Consider the following 14,982-nt stretch of genomic DNA (forward strand, 5'->3'; position numbering starts at 1 on the left):
TTTTTTCTGATATCATTCAGTCCATTTTTCCAACTCCTGCTGCTGATTAATAATCCTTTATTTTAAACCTTATATATTTTGTTTAAATTAGTATTTTTAGTTTTTAAAGCCTTTTATTTGCATTTTTTCTCAAATATGGATGTTCTTTGTTTCTTAACTTTTCCTTTGTTTACTTGGACAAATTATCTTGTAATTGTTATTCTTCTATTACATTAAAGAACTGTTGTTATATACTGATGTCTATTCTCTACCACACCTCCTTACTATTTTTGGCAGAATTTAAGCATGGGCACCATCCTGATTTCTTTCTGGTTAATACTCACCTTTTAATCATATCAACTTTTAGCTGAAGGCCAATAAGTATATGTGAAGATGGTGAGCTGGGACAATTATAGCTTTCATTTTGATTTGTCATTTCAAATATCCTTCCCCAAGAAAATCTGCCATTTTCTTTGCTCTGGGATCTAGCTCTTATAGGTTTTCAACAAATGTTGGGGTGACTTACAGTGGATCCCCTTACAACACAAGCCATCTGGTTGCTTCTCCATCTTTCTCTACATGCATCCTTCATTGAAGGTCTCCTCACTTGGGTGACTAGAAGCCCAACAAGGGCACATGTTCACATGTTTAGAAAGTTTGAGCAAGAGACTTTGATTCAAGTGAGCCTGGTTGAAACTGTTTCTAACTCAAGAGCACATGCTATTAACAGGGAGCAGCTAGTCTTCCACTAGGACTATTGGTGGCCTTGGGAGAATGGATAGCCAGAACTTTGTATTTTCCCAAAGAATCCAGAAATCTGAGATTTTATGTGAGTTCACCATAAAAGTGAGCAAGCAATAAAAAAATAGAACAGAAAATACAAACTAATTAGGTCAAATAAAATATGTTGATGGGCCACATTCAGCCCAAGAGCCCTTCATTAGAACTGCTACTGAAGGTGAAAAATTCCCGTTACCATGGTTTCTCCTGTAGCACTCTCTTGTCTACCATCCTGTGATTACCAACAGATCTTCAGAAGGACACTGATGATTGCTGCTCCCATGGTGGGCCCATGCACCCAGGTGCAATACTCTAGATCCAGAATCTGCTTGTATTGCTCTGATCTTCTCTCAGGGCAATTTCTCTCCTGCTTGAGGACTAAGGAGGGATGCGGCTGGTTTTAGATTTCTTTAAAGGTTCATATCATGGTTTGCATTTGGTGTTTGACATTTTGTTTTCAGCTGAAGATGGTAACTTCAAATTTTTTTCTTTTTTATTGTTAATGTTTTAATTAATTTTGAAATAAGGACTCAAGAGAAAATATGCCTGCTGTATTTTTTGTTTTGTTTTGTTTTCCTCAAAGACCTCTGTTTTTAAGATCCTACTTCAATTTCTGCATTTTTAATGACTGCTTCTCAACTGTCCTCAAGTAATAAAGTCCAGGTGTTTGTTCCTTATTGTTGAAATCTATTTATTATAAAGCTGATTACGTGAGATAAGAATGAGCCTTTCCTACAGGCAAAGGAGGCAGCTATATATGCAGATAGACTTCAGAACTAAAAAAATCCCAAAGCTCCCCTTAGCTACTCACCAATTCCTCTCCCACAACTCTCCAGCTTCATCAGTGTTAAAATCTCTCACTGCCTTCATTTCTTTGACTTTTTATTTTTTTGTAAAATGCTGAGACCTCTATGAAGATAAAGCAATAAGATTCATCTATTGCTTATTCTTTTGAAGGGTAAGCTTGTTAGATCCTTTCCTGTGAGCAAGTTTTGAAAGTTGAAAGAAGGAACATAGATATCCTGAGTGCAGGAAATATGTATTTGTGAAAATACGGGGGTGCAGAAGACCCACAAAGGGGAAGTAAAATGATAAACCTCACACAGTGAGACAGGAGTTCAGAAGGTTTGGCTGAATTTTTAAAAGAAAAGATGTTCATGCTGACCAGCAAGATTAGAGAGTTTGATGAGATGCTTACCAGGTGAATGAAACCTGCAGCAGTGAACCAGGTACTGAGGACTATTGATAACAGTTTGGAAAACTTCACTGCATTGCTAGAGGAAGAAAGACAAAAAACTGTCGGGTTCTGACAGGTTCCAGAAAAACACAATACCCCATCCTCTAAAATCTGGCTACTCTTCTGTGCCAGAAGCAATGGTGTGCTAACCTGGGAGCATTATTAGAAATGCAGGATCCCAGACCCCACCCCTGATCTATAGATCTACATCCTCTATTTGATTCATATATACATTAGAGTCAGAGATGGCCAGCTCTTAACATAGCCAGTGACACACACTTGTTCAAAATCTTTACAAGTTGCTATGGCATTCACTAGCCTGATATTAGATTGTTTTTAAAAATATGTGTATCATCATAGAATAAATTTGATAGATTTCTACATTGTCTAAAGTAACTATACAAAGTGCAGTATCCTAGGAATCCAGAGAATGGGTTTGCAAAATGGAATTTTGAGTAGATCGCAGAAATGACATATTGCTAAACTCATACAAGGATCTTTGAGTGAAGGGGATCAGATAAGCTCCTGTTTCCTAAGTAAAGCTCTAGAGTTTAGCTGAAATTTCTATGGTTTTCAGGTAGGGCCACCTGTTACACAAGAACAGCCCAGTCCCGACTGCTCCGTAAACCATGAACACTTAGCAGTGAAATCCAATGGCCTATAAAATTTGATGCTTCTAGGGAGAACATAGAGACATGGAGATTTTCAGTGGGTAACATTAAACCAAACTGCTTAAAACTTTAGAAGTATTGCTGCTCAAGATAGTTTGGATTTTTTTTTTTGGAGACATTTAGGTGGCTCTGTTTTTGTAAGCAGTTTCACGGCTGCTACTGGGTACCTCATGCTCAGAGAAATTGGTCTTACATTCCTAGACAGAAGAGATGTGATTCATGATAGCAAGTATGTAGAACCAAAGCCTCTGAATTACTTTTAAAATTTTTTTGAGGGGAGAGGCAGAATTAAAGTCTAAATGGACTTGTACATCATAGCTCTGCAAAACAAAGAAGAAACAAACTCTTTCAAGTGATGACAAAGTTCTCAGCCAGCATATGATGTTAATACAATGAGAGTGAGTGAGTGAATAGTACCGTGGGAGCTAAGGGATTTCACGGGATTTGCACTGAAATTCTGACGGGAAATGAGTTGAAGGTTCAGTTTACATTTTAATTTCCTAATCCAAACCAGGAAGTAAGCAGGACTTAAGGCAGGGCTAGCATTTACCTGGTTCTGATGGCTCGGAGAATTTGCAGGATTTGAGGGAGTTCTAGCAGCCGCAAAGCTCTTAAGAACCGTAAACCTACAAAGCAATCAAAAGGAGAAATCTGCCAAAAGGAGAGGGTCACTTCAGGGAGCACTCTGTGTTATAACACCATTGGGACTATTTCTACTCTTCCTCTCCTAGAGATGCTCGAATACAACACACCAGAAGTTTAAGAGCATGACCTCTAGTTCAAATCCTGGCCCTGACACTAAACAGCTATTGTAATCTAAAGCAGTTCCCTTAACTTCTGTAGTTCCTCATCTGCAAAATGGGAATTATAAGTCCCTACCTCATAGAGCTGTTGAGCTAATAATATAAAGCCTAAGGAAGCATAGCTCATGTATAATAAACACTACTTAACATTTTACTCTATTGAACTCCTCTTTAGAACAGGCAATTACTCATAAACCACTTAAACTCCTGACTGCAGAATCTCTGCGATCTGCTCTTCAGTTTTTGCATGATGTTTTACTTTACATAGTTTGAGAATTGGGACCGCAAGGAATATTTGATAGGTAATAGATAATAATATAAAATTCCATAAAAACTGATAAAAGCCACATAATGCTCACGTGCTGTCCATGCATCCACATTAAAAACAAAATAATTAAATAAATCTTTAACAGCCTGTCTGGAAAGGATGATTTAGAGCTTTTAAAGACCCAGGGAGGTTTTTCATCTTCCAGTCCCTGTGGGATTCCAGCATAGAGGGGCTGCAGGGGGATGGGATGATTGGGCCTTGCCGCTCAGGTTGTGGATGAGTCAGTCCATAAACAATAAACAGCTACTGTCACCTACTCTGTATCAGGTATATCACCAGGTACTGAGTTTAAAAAAAATAAGTTCTGAAAATATATTACAAAACCATATAATCATGACGATAAATTTTTTTAAATGGCATTTAGGCTTTAAAGGAAAATGAAGGGTACTTATGAGTGAATGTGGAAGATTTTTTTTTTTTTTTTTAGAAATTGCTCCTGATTCCCACAGCACACTTACCTAGCCAATTACTCTTCAAATAATAAGAAATAAAGGTTGGTGGAATGGTAAAGATGTCTACAATTGAATTCATCTCCAACCAGAACTTGATCTTGTCATCGGCTGCCACAAACTATGAAATAGAAACAAAAGACCCCAAATTCTGTTACCCTTGACAATTTTAAAATGAACATAAGAGTGGCTTTATTCAGCGACATTTCACTCATCCAGTGAAGCTTTAATCTCATTCTATTAGAAACCTACATTTAGTGCGTGTTCAATAAATGAACATGAACCCATTTTACTCAACAGATCTTAACTCTCACACTTCAGAATAAACACTTTGACCTTCCTTCTGCTCCTAGAACTCTCTGATTTATATAATTGCCTAGATAAAGCCTCCTGTTTGTGAGCAATGAAGATTTAGGATGGCCTTCAATGGAAAAAGCACAACTATCTAGAAAGTTGGCTGGCCAAACCCCGTGTCGGAGCTTCCCTATTTAGATTAAGAAAGTAAGCATTTCCAGAGGGAGGTTACTCTAAAAAGATTTTTATGGTCAGTGCGGTCAGAGTTAAGTTTTGAAGGAAGGTCATAAAAATACAGAGCATACACACACACATTACATATGTCTATATACACAGATACATACACATATACACTTGCATGTGTGTATACACACACACACACACACATACAGTCTCTCCCATAAACATGGGATGGATAAACACAATGAAATCTAGATCTAGGATGGATCCTCAATAAATTCCTGTGGAATGAGAGAACTATTTAATAAATGAGTATAACAAAAATGAAACAAAGATATGCAAACATTTTATACAGTTATACGGCACATATGCCATCAGTGGAACCAATGACATTTTCAGAGGCTATTACTCAGGTTTGCTAGTTTGTGGTTATTAGCAAAGCTTTCTCGGTGGTAGGTGGGAAGCCAATAAGGAGGACAGCGTGACAGGGTGATGATATTTAAAAAGGAATCATTTTCATTTGCATTGGGATTTTTGGCCAAGATACAGTTTCAAGGGCAAGAGAGAGTTTTCATGCCTCTTTATACATTGGACAATTTAGGGCACAGACCCTCTAGTTTTAGAGCCTGAAAACATAGGCAGATAGTACAATGAAGACACACATAGACCTCTTTGAGTGGCACCTGTTGTGTTCATCTGTTTACTCCCTCTTTCCATAGATACTTACTCTCAACCCAAAATAGAAACTAAAGAACACATTGAAAGTCAAATCAATAGGGATGGTTTTGTCTTCATATGAAGAACAGCTTCCAACAGGGCTGGAAAAGAAACAAGAGCAATGTATAAAGATGTACATTTTAAAAGCTCTGACTATACAAGACCAAATGAAGAGAAAGAGCAGTCAGTGTTCTATTTATTCACCATGATTGGTTAGTCCAAGACACATGGCTCCTCTTGGTTTGCAAAACCATCTACCCGGCCAGGACATTTTGGCTTCTATACCCCTCTGATACAGAGCTACTCTAAGTCAAATGGATTGATCTGATCCAAATTTAAGGAAAATTTCCTAAAAGATCAGTAAGGAGTTCACAAAACAAAGACTGTTAGTTTCCCTAGTCTTTCTAAAATAGTCTGACTTCAGTGGCCCTGTAATCCCAATTTTACTTCAGCTGGAAATCCAGTGTAATTCCTAGCTAGCTGATCAGTGTGGAGTTCATATTAGATTGGGTTGTGTCCAAGAAACTGTACTAGCTTGGGCATAGAAGAGAATGGCTTTAGAGAAGAGCAGACAATAATGTGCTCCTTTATCCCAGGTGAGGTCTAGCATTTTCCTTTCTCAAAACCATCCAAAGTTGTTTGAAACCTATGAGAAACTCTGAAACAACTAAAGAACTTCTGTTTCAACACATAAGGACTCCAAAGGCATAGAACACCCTCCTCAGTGGAGACCAAGGTTGGAGACCACAGCTGGAGGCTTCTAGTCTCTGACACTCTAGAATAGACCTGTGTACAGCACCACAGCCCCTAGCAATTCATGATGACAGGATACAGGGGAAACTCGTGCATTTTTTTGTGGAATTGGGTGTAGTGCTTCTTGGGTGGGGAACACTTATCCTTTTTTATGAGTTTGTGTGTGGGTATGTCTAAAAGCATGTTAAGCATTATTCCTGACAGAAAATTCCAAATTAGCTGGCAACCTACTGACATAGCAGACAAGGGTGACTGGGGATTTTACTCACTCAGAAGAGTTGATGAAATAGATTATTAGAGACCCAATGCTTAGTACAAATACAAGGATCACCTGGAAAGAAAGAAAAAAAGCCAGCCAATGTGCAAATCATTTTATTTATATCTATATCTACATATAGATGAATAAACAAACCAACAAAATTGTGTTTTCTCTTTTAACCTTGCCTATGTATATGTAGTCATTTTTCACATTTATTTATGTTAGCATTCATTCATTCATTCATTCAAGAAAAATTGATTGGACCTTTACTGGGTATTCAATAAATGACATACACCCACTCATTTTACTTATATAATTTAAATTCCCACATACTTTAGAATAAACAGCTTGTCCCTCCATCTGCTCAAGAAGTCCTATCATTTATTCATTCCTTCACTCATCAAACATTTATGAAGTGCTTAATATGTGTTATATACTGTATTACATGCTGGGAATGAGGGCTATTGGATATAGGCTCTGGACTTGAATTGCCTGTGATACTATAGAAGAAACAGTTCCAACAAGTCCATCTAAAGGATAGTCAGGATTTTGACAGGAGGGGATGTGCTGTAAGTGAGGAAAAGAAAACGAGTGCTTTTAACAGCAATGTGCTTGGTTTGTCAATGTAATCAGAAGCTTACCCCTTCAAAACCATCAAGGCATTTGAATAAAATCTTTTGCAGCCTCCATGACTTTTCAGGTCACCTTAAAGTAAAGGGGATCAGAAATGAAAGGGGAGCAGGGAGAAGGGTTGCAGTGGGGATAATACTCATAAAGGTCCCATTTTGCAGTTCCCTTGGATTGAGTGGAAACATGTTCTTGAACTGGTTGGTTACAACTCTTTTCTCAGTACACCTCATATGCCTTTATTCTGCTGGGACCCGTACCACTCCAGATGCCTACTTAAGCAGGTAAGAGAAAACTCTCACATGTGACCCAAATCTGGCCACTGGAACAACTCAGGCATTCTTTGCCTCAACAGATAGTAGAAGGACAGATTACCTTCAGTGTGACAACTTCTGCATAGAGCAGCTAGCTCAAAGGCCCCTTATCACAAATGAGGCAGATGTCAGTCCTCTGTGTCCCCAGCATTCCAAGAGATGCAAACTGAAAATTCTGAGCGGTACCTCTTAAGCCTCTTTCTCTAGGCTTGACATGAGACAAAAGCACACCCACACCTCTGCCACACAGAACTTGTTCTAAAAATCCTCTTCTATCTCCAACTTCACTTAATTCTTTTAACGTTTTTATTTAAATTCCAGTTAGTTAACATAGAGTGTAACATTAGTTTCAGATGTGCAATATAGTGATTCAGCACTTTCATGCATCACCCAGGGCTCATCACAAGTGCACTCCTTAATCCTCATCACCTGTTTCACCCATTCCCCCCCGCCCAACTCCCCTCTGGGAACCATCAGTGTGTTCTTTATAGTTAAGAGTCTGTTTCTTGGTTTGCCTCCTCTTTTTCTCCCCTTTGCTCACTTCTTTTGTTTTTTAAATTCCACATATGAGTGAAATCATATGGTATTTGTCTTTCTCTGACTTATTTTGCTTAGCATAATACCCTCTAGTTCCATCCATGTTGTGGCAAATGGCAAGATTTCATTCTTCTTTATGGCTGAATAAATATATACTACATATATACTACATCTTTACCCATTCATCAGTTGATGGGCACTTGGACTGTTTCCATAATTTGGCTATAGTAGATAATGCTGCTGAAACAATGGGGTACATGTATCCCTTTGATTTTTTTTTTTTTTTTGTAAATACCTAGTAATGCAATTGCTGGGTCATAGGGTAGCTCTATTTTTAACTTTCTGAGGAAACTCCATGCTGCTTTCTAGAGTGGCTGCACCATCCGCATTCCCACCAGGAGTGTAAGAGGGTTCCCGTCTCCACATCCTTGCCAGCACCTGTTGTTCCTCGTGTTGTTGATTTTAGGCATTCTGACAGTTGTGAGGTGATATTTTCTTGTTGTTTTGATTTGTATTTCCCTAATGATCAGTGACGTTGAGCATCTTTTCATGGGTCTGTTGGCCATCTGTGTCTTCTTCGAAAAAACTCATGTCTTCTGCCCATTTTTTAATTGGGTTATTTGTTTTTCAGGTATTGAGTTTTATAAGTTCTTTAAATCACTCACCACGATCAAGTGGGATTTATTCCTGGGTTACAAGGGTGGCTCAATATTCGAAATCAATCAACATAATATACCACATTAATAAAAGAAAGGATAAGAACCATAAGATTATTTCAATAGATGCAATACAAAACAAAAAGCATTTGACAAAGTAAAACATTCATTCATGATAAAAAAAAACAACAAAGTAGGTTTAGAGGGAACATACCTCAACATAATAAAGGTCATATATGAAAAACCCACAGCTAATATCATCCTCAAAGGGGAAAAACTGAGCACTTTTCCTCTATGGTCAGGAACAAGACAGGGATGTCCACTCTCAGCACTGTGATTTAACATAGTATTGGAAGTTCCAGCCTCAGCAATCAGACAACAAAAATAAATAAAAGGCATCCAAATTGGCAAGGAAGAAGTAAAATTTTCACTATTTGCAGATGACATGATATTCTACATAAAAAAACCAAAAGATGACACCCCAAAGCTCCTAAAACTGATAAATTCAGTAAAGTCACAGGATACAAAACCAGTGCACAGAAATCTATTGCTTTTCTATACACCAATAATGAAGCAGCAGAAAGAGAAATTAAGGAATCAATCCCATTTACAATTCCATCAAGAACAGTAAGGTATCTAGGAATAAACCTAACTAAATAGGTAAAAGACCTGTACTCTGAAAACTATAAAATACTGTTGAAAGAAACTGATGACAACACAAAGAAATGGAAAACCATTCCATGCCCATGGAATGGATTGTAAGAACAAATATTGTTAAAATGTCTAAACTACCAAAGGAATCTACACATTTAATGCAATCCCTATCAAAACACCAACAGCATTTTTCACAGAAATAGAATAAACAGTCCTAAAATTTGTACGGAACCACAAAAGACTCAACAGCCAAAACAACCTTGAAAAAGCAAAGCAAAGCTGGTGGCATCACAATTCTGGACTTCAAGTTGTATTACAAACCTGTAGTAATCAAAAAGTACTGGCACAAAAATAGACACATAGATCATTGGAACAAAATAGAAAACCCAAAAATGAACCCACAACTATATAGTAAATTAGTCTTCAACAAAGCAGGAAAGAATATCCAATGGAAATTCTCTTCAACAAATGATGTTGGGAAAACTGGACAGCAACGTGCAAAAGAATGAAACTGGACCCATTTCTTACAAAAAAATAAATTCAAAATAGATTAAAGACCTGATTGTGAAACTTGAAACCATAAAAATCCTAAGGAGAACACAAGCAGTAACCTTTCTGATATGGGCTGTAGCAACTTTTTTCTAGATATGATTCTGGAAGAAAGGGAAACAAAAGCAAAAATAAACTATTTGGACTTCATCAAAATAAAAAGTTTCTGCACAGTGAAGGAAATAATCAATAAAACTAAAAGGCAACCTGCAGAATGGGAGAAATATTTGCAATGATATATCTAATAAAATGTTATTTTCCAAAATTCATAAAGAACTAACTTACCCTAATTTACATGTGATTGGGTAAGAGGCTAAGAGCTTCAACTTGTTTTCTTCCAATTGCTTTGTAAGTGGCAATGTTGCAGCTTACTTAATACCTGACAGTTACTGGCATCTATTTCTTTGGGCTCTCTGCTCTCACTATAAGTTCCATTTTAATATCTACATTAAATGTCGATAGAGATATTACTAAGTTTGTGGGTCTAACAGCAGTTAGAAATGTATTTTGCAGCTCAGGACAGATGTTGGGAGTGGATATGTGGAGATTATATACATATATCTCAGTATTGATAGTTATTAATAGTTTCATGAAATATTTTTCTGTTCTTTACACATGATTTTTTTCTCTCTTACTAAGTGATTCTTCAAGTATAAACCAAATATTGACAGGCTTCCAGAAAGAGGATGGCAATCCTCCAAACCACAGAAATTACACCCCACCCTCCGAAAAAGAGAAAATTTTAGTTTCACTGAAACTAAGAACAATACCAACCTCATGCCACAAACCAAAAGAATATTATCCAGAAATAATATATAACAAACAGAAAAAATGTATACCCAACCAAAAGCAGGCACTGGGAGCTAGCAGCTTATGAACACTGCTCAGTGAGTCAGGCAAAAATAGGAGGAAACTCCAAGAAGACATGTAAATTTCCCTTGGGTTGGGGAGGCAAAATCTGGAAGGAATGGCTGTTTGGGGGCGGACGGGGTGGGGGTGGGTGGGTAGAAAGCCCTCCACCTGAGCCCATACACTGAAGATAAAGCCACAAAGCCAGAGGGACCTGCGGGAGACTGCCACCACACCGCTGCTGATGGTGGACCACTTGGCTAGCAGCATCAACACTACTTTTCCCAGAAGCACCTGGGAAAGCAGAGAAATAAACTGAAAAACATGAGACCTGGCCCAGAGAAAGCCTTGTTTGTGGAGTTGTTGGCCATAGCATTATCCCCTGTGTTTGTCTGTGTAGAAAAACACCCAGTAAATTGGGACAGATTTCCACAGTGGGGCTTAAAACTGCCCATTTAGTTGGTGGCTAATTATGTGTGTATCTGTAGAACACAACAGCAGCCAACACAGTAAACAAGGAACACTGAATACTCTAAACCTTCATTTATGAATATTAGCAGACAACAGAAAATGCCATTTACATGGAAAGTGTAAGAAAATAGGCTCAAGCAGAGAAAAGAGATAAAATGACCTTCAATGAAAGCATTAATATAGAACATGTAATTAAACTTTGTCAAATTACAATTAGTGTTCCTAGTGAGATCCTAAAAATTTGTTAAACAGCACTGGAGGATTGGAAAGGTAAAAGGAGAAGATGGGGATAATATAGAGACAGTAAATGAAAGAACCTGCACCCCAAAGTCTGGGAAATCAACAACAACAAAAAAAGGTCAGGATTATCAACATTAGCATCTTAAAAGAGGTGCCCTTTGGAGTTGAGTTTCAGACCTTGGAGGAGGGGTCCTAGCTGACCCGACTGGTGGTGGTACCTCTGAGGAGATGATGGAAGACTGTTCTGGCAGTGTTGGAAAAACTGGGATGCAGGTAGTTGCTGAGGCCTGGTCTCATTTCACAAAGCAGAGGGGAGACGGTGGATTTGAAGCTGAGACACATGAGCTTCATCTCTAACAGGGAGCTTTAAGTGCTAGAAGATATTGAACAACTGCATTTACAGAGATTCTAGGAAAAAGGATGGAAAGCCAAAAATCCTCCACCCAACAAAACTGTTATTCACCAGTGACAGCAAGGAAAAAAAAATGTTTTAGACATTCAAGTTATGAAAGCATACCACCCACACCTTCCCTTGCAAATGAATATGGGGAGTCTCAAGAAAAAGAAATCATTCAGAAACAGAAAGCATGTATGTAAGAAAACTGGTGCCTAATGAAACTGATACAATTAATTTTTGACTCTAAAACAAATATGAAGAAAAAATTCTTATACCAGATGTATAATGCTAAAAACAAACAAACAAACAAAAAAACATAACAGCAATCTAGAACTGAATGTTCAGATTCATTCAACAATTTCTGGAAGGAAGGAGGGGTGGTATGGTGGAAAAACATGCCAAAGATCTCATGCAAGGGGAAGATATAATATAAAACATGCAGAGATACACAGAGGAAATATAGGATGGGAAATTTGTTCTGAACTTGATTTACCATGTACGTCTATGATATCCTACTAAAAATGGAATTATACAAGTCAAAATATGTAAGAAAATAAATAGAAGTAATAAAAATTAACAAATAAATGAAAATATCAGCCAGTGGTCAATGTTTAGCATACCCTGAATGGTTTACGTGTATTATCATATAATTCTCCCTTCAATACTCTAAAGGAGGTTATGCATATTGCATGAATTAAATCCAGTTTAGAAAAATGAATTTGCCCAAGATAACACAGTAGTAAGTGGAGGACCCAGTGTTTGAGTCTCTGTCTCTTAAAATTTATGGTCACCATGTAATGCTGCTCTCGCCAGTAAGATAAGGAACTAAGACTGTGACAGAGCTCTTACCTGCCTAATACCCATTTTCCTTTTCTTTACTAACTTATCTTCCATTTGTTTTTTTTAACCCACTTATATTTAGATATTTTGTTATGCAGCAAACTCAATCTCTAAGTATTATGAGGACCAATAAAACAAATCACCATAAAGGAGAATAATCAAATTCCCCTGGTAAATTAACAAATAAAATGTATTCTTAAATCAATAAGAGAACAAAAATCCAGCTCCATGATATTTTTAGGAGACACATTTAACAGGAAATTAGACAGAAAATTGACAGATGGGCAAAGATATCCCAATCAAGTATGAATAAAACGAAAGCAAAGTTACATGCTAATATTGTATTCAAAACTCTTCAAGCAAAAAAACCCAACCCACTAACTGTGACAATATTTCATATAGATAAAAGACACAATCAAGCAGTAAGATTTAATAGGTAACTTTATGTAGTAATTGATATTACATATAATTTAAAATGTGTTGGAAACGCAAGATATTTGATAAAGCTACAAAATTATAAATGAAAACTTTTGACATGTCCCTTTCAGTCAGCAAATAATTAAGGATATTGTTAAATACATATAACATAATTAATAGTGCTTATATATCAAACATAATATTCTTTCAAAAGTCAATGGAGCAATAAAAATTGAACATGCACGAGGCGATAATGGATCGCCTCATAAATTTCATAAACCAGAAGTCATAAAGGTAGTGATATTCTTGGACCAAAAATTTTACCAAAGTAGAAAAGATAGCCACTCAATCCCAAGGAAACAAAAGCGTATGGCATTTCTCTAAATAGATCATGACTCAAACAAGAAGTCAAAATTAAAATTTCAAACAAGACGAATTAGGCACTCATAAAAATAATAACACTTGCTAAAGTCTATGAGATATGGCCAGGGAAGTACCCAGAGGAAAAATCCTTGTAAAACAAATACCACTCAAGCCGGAAAGATGAGGCCCCGCACAGAGCACAGGCTGCACAAGCGCGGTGGGAGCCGGGGCCGGGCATGCGCAGTGCTTTCCTGCGGCTTCCAGGCTAAGCCAGGAGAGGTGCTGCCGCGGTGGCCCCGAATACAGGGATCCCCAGATTGATAAGGAATGTTACCTCAGACTTTTAGGGAGCTGACTGAGGAGGAAGTGTGAGGACAGCTCAGGAAGACTCAGATCATCAAGCTGGCCCAGCAGCGAAAATAAACTCTGTACTCGGAGACCCAGTGACAAGTAAATTGACGAACACGAGGAAGCAAAGTATTGGCCAGAACACTCACAACGGAGACACAGGAAGCTGTGCAAAGGGAGCCGATTGAGCAGTGCTGTGCTGCTTTTGCAGAGGGACAGCATCATCGACCATAACTCATGGACCGCCTTCCACCAGGCCCTAGAAATCCCAGAGCCTGAGGGGTGGCTGTTTCTATCAGGCGTCTGCGCCGCAAGCTGACCAGTGTGGCCGCTTCCTGACCAGGCGTACTGGGAGAAGCAGCCCCAGTGGAGGGTGGGGCCTGAGAAGCCGTCACACCAGTTGCGGGTGGCTCTCCGCAACGGCGCCAGGTAATAAAGAGGAAGCGTGAGGAACCCAAGATGGCGGAGGCCGCCATAACCTGGCCCACCGCTAGAGGGAGGGTACAGGCTCCAGAAGAAGCCCACGGCCCCCTGCCATGAGAAACAATGTGAGCCGCTGCCACGTTGAAAAATAACTGTGGGTGAAGGATGTTCCTTTAAGGGCAAGCTTCACAAGGGGGAGCAGCAGGTTTATTGCTTATTAAGCCATTAGGGGCTTGAACTTGCTCTCCCTGCCTCATCTTTCAAAGGGAAACGTCGATTTGGGAGTTCTCCCAATAAACTCAGGGTCCATTTAGGCAGCTCTTTCCCAAGCTTCGGGTAGACTTTTGGATGATAGGAAAAGAAGCAGGCTTGGTATCAGAGAAGGTTTATTCAAAAATTCTCACCCTGAACTGGTGGGGTAGCATGTTATGTATCATCATTCACTAAAACTGACTGGAGGGGGGAGAATGAAATCAAACAAAATAAATGGGAAAAAACGGGATATTGAAATTAAGGATAAGAAAGATATTAATTATATATACATACGTGTATATCATTGAAACTAACGAAATATAGAAATCTCCAGCAAGGCTAAATGAAACCAAAAGAGAGGGACATGGCCCATCACGAGAGAGGAAGGGTGTGAATTAGGTATGGAGAGAAAAGTGTTCTTTCTAACCGAAGTTAGAGTTAGTCTATAGAGCAGTCAAGGAGACTTTCAAAATTGCATTCCTTCTAGTGGCTCCTTTTTCTTGGAAAGTGACCTCTGGCTTCAAAAAACAAATCTTTTCATTTAAAACTAAGGGGGGGCTATATTATTTATTGTGCAAATACATAAACTTCTAAG

At 38.3% G+C, this 14,982-nt stretch overlaps 1 protein-coding gene and 1 long non-coding RNA gene across 2 annotated transcripts in view; one reads left to right on the forward strand and one right to left on the reverse strand.

Moving 5' to 3' along the window:
• The window catches only part of KCNU1 (potassium calcium-activated channel subfamily U member 1), a 154,675-nt gene that overhangs the window by 129,792 nt on the left and 9,901 nt on the right, over positions 1-14,982 (reverse strand). Inside the window, exons 3-7 of the mRNA XM_035725796.1 lie at positions 6,461-6,522; positions 5,449-5,539; positions 4,257-4,368; positions 3,218-3,293; positions 1,958-2,033 (exon numbers count right to left, since the gene is read on the reverse strand). Coding sequence (XP_035581689.1) covers positions 1,958-2,033; positions 3,218-3,293; positions 4,257-4,368; positions 5,449-5,539; positions 6,461-6,522 — 417 coding nt within the window. The remainder of the gene's footprint in view (positions 1-1,957; positions 2,034-3,217; positions 3,294-4,256; positions 4,369-5,448; positions 5,540-6,460; positions 6,523-14,982) is intronic.
• LOC118356580 overlaps positions 13,637-14,982 on the forward strand; it is a 115,573-nt gene continuing 114,227 nt past the window's right edge. The window contains exon 1 of the long non-coding RNA XR_004819852.1: positions 13,637-14,141. This is a non-coding gene — a long non-coding RNA (uncharacterized LOC118356580). The remainder of the gene's footprint in view (positions 14,142-14,982) is intronic.

Source organism: Zalophus californianus, chromosome 2 (genome assembly GCF_009762305.2).
Source record: "Zalophus californianus isolate mZalCal1 chromosome 2, mZalCal1.pri.v2, whole genome shotgun sequence".
NCBI lineage: Eukaryota > Metazoa > Chordata > Mammalia > Carnivora > Otariidae > Zalophus > Zalophus californianus.